The sequence below is a fragment of the Sinocyclocheilus anshuiensis genome, unplaced genomic scaffold (genome assembly GCF_001515605.1).
Source record: "Sinocyclocheilus anshuiensis isolate Anshui unplaced genomic scaffold, SAMN03320099.WGS_v1.1 scaffold2063, whole genome shotgun sequence".
NCBI lineage: Eukaryota > Metazoa > Chordata > Actinopteri > Cypriniformes > Cyprinidae > Sinocyclocheilus > Sinocyclocheilus anshuiensis.
The window spans coordinates 415,920-418,051 of NW_015536681.1; the positions used below are offsets into that span (position 1 = coordinate 415,920).

The window sequence follows — 2,132 nt, forward strand, 5'->3', positions numbered from 1 at the left end:
AGTATGAAAGACAGTCAGAATAGTCCATCTGCAATCAGTGGTTCAACCGTAATGTTATGAAGCGACGGCAATACTTTGTACGCTAAGAAAACAAATAACTTCATTCAACAATTAGTCTCCTGTGTCTCTCCGCATCACCGTAGTGCCATTTTGAAGAATATTCGCTGGACGCAAGCAGCGTACGCTCGTGTCAACCGTGCTGCACCATTTTCGTTCAAATCAAAACGTAAACACTTAGAAAACATATCCTTGTGTCGCGGCTGACACAGAATATCGTACGCAGTTCGCGTTCAGTGGATATTCTCCAAAAATGGCACTATGGTGATGCGGCGAGACAAATTGTTGAATAAAGTCGTTTTGTTTTCTTCGCGTACAAAAAAAAAAAAAGTCGCTTCATAACATTACGGTTGAACCACTGATGGCAGATGGACTATTCTGACGATGTCTGTCATACTCTTCTGGACCTTGACCGTGCAATTTACTAGGCAGTCAATGGGACAGTCACAAGCCTCCCGGTTTTCATCCAAAATATCTTAAATCGTGTTCCGAAGACGAACGAAGCTTTAACGGATTTGGAACGACATGGGGCTAAGTGATTAATGACAACTTTCATGTTGGGGTGGAGTAGCCCTTTAAGATTTAATGTGGGACTTCAGAAAGCCTGTAGAAGGTCTGATGCAGGTCAAACATTAACAGTAACTTAGCTCCTAAAACCATTAAAGAAAATATTAAATAAAAAACCCATCCACAGTCAAGTGCTAAAAATACAGTCCCAGCATCAGAAGTCCTGTGACTGGACTTCTTTGCTGGTGTTCGGGTCCCGCGGACCGTTGGTCTTCTTGGGCAGCAGCTGCGCCTGGATGTTGGGCAGCACGCCGCCCTCCGAGATCGTGACGCCGCCCAGCAGCGTGTTCAGCTCTTCGTCGTTGCGCACCGCCAGCTGGATGTGACGCGGCGCGATGCGCAGCTTCTTGCTGTCGCGGCTCGCGTTTCCCGCCAGCTCCAGCACCTCCGCGCACAGATACTCGATAACCGCCGTTAGATACACCGCCGCCCCGGAGCCGATGCGCGCCGCGTAGTTTCCCTTCCGCAGGAGACGCGCGATGCGGCCAACCGGGAACTGAAGACCTGCGCGGGCCGAACGCGACACAGACAACTTGCTCTTTGGTGCAGCGACGAGCTTCTTACCGCGACCAGACATGACGAAGAACTCTAGAAAATGGTTTAAAATCAAAACTAGACAAGCAAACAGATCAGTTTAACCGTATATGTTTTGCCATGGATTTAGTATTGGAGGCAATTTTCTTTTGGATGACAATTTGAAGTATATCCTCCTGAGACCCAGCTATGGAATTTTTGCCTCTGTAGTGGACATTATGTTTTAGTGAATTTCTCTGAGACCTCACATGTCACAGTTTTAAGGCTGGATGTCCTGTACAGAGCACATTCAGGGCTTTCCACAGATACCAAATGATTGGATGTTTCACCATGACCACCCCCTCTCCTTTGTTTAAAAAAAAATAAAAAATAAAAAAATCTGACATTAATTTAGTGATAAAATTGTACATCCTTATGGAAATGATAATATTTTGTAATTATAATTTAAATCAGATTAATTTTCAAATTGTTTGTCATAAAATCAACATCTCAGGAAAATGTTATGGGGTTTCAAATCAAAATATGACTTCCTGTTATGAAACAGGACATCATTTCATACATGTCCACTGTAGGAGGACACCAGGACTAAAAGCATGTTTATTATACATTTTGGGAGACAAAAGAATTGAATAGGAAAACAAATTACATATCAATATTCTTATGAAATATTAGATAACGAAAATCTGGCCAATTACTACTCCCATTATTGCACTTTTTTTCAACATGCTGTCCCAACAGCACTTTAATATGCAAATTCGATACAGTGTATAGATAACATTGTGCTTAATGGGAAAACCAGTTTATGGAATTTTTACACATTGCATAAAGCAAAATGGTATATCAAATAATTTTGTTATACATTGTCTAACATAGCTCAGAACCAGCCTTAAACAAAGTTAGTTGTTTAAAAAAAAAAAAAAAAAAAAAAAAAAAAAAAAAAAAAAAAAAAAAAAAAAAAAAAACCAAAAACAATA

At 40.9% G+C, this 2,132-nt stretch overlaps 1 protein-coding gene across 2 annotated transcripts in view; it reads right to left on the reverse strand.

The window, feature by feature from the left end:
- Positions 1–548: 548 nt before the first annotated feature.
- h2af1al (H2A histone family member 1a like) overlaps positions 549–2,132 on the reverse strand; it is a 4,283-nt gene continuing 2,699 nt past the window's right edge. Inside the window, exon 2 of one of the 2 annotated variants that reach the window (XM_016441912.1) lies at positions 549–1,212. In XM_016441912.1, coding sequence (XP_016297398.1) covers positions 779–1,212 — 434 coding nt within the window. In that variant the 3' untranslated portion in view covers positions 549–778. Of the gene's footprint in view, positions 1,237–2,132 lie in introns of both variants that reach the window. The other variant, XM_016441902.1, reaches the window with a different exon arrangement.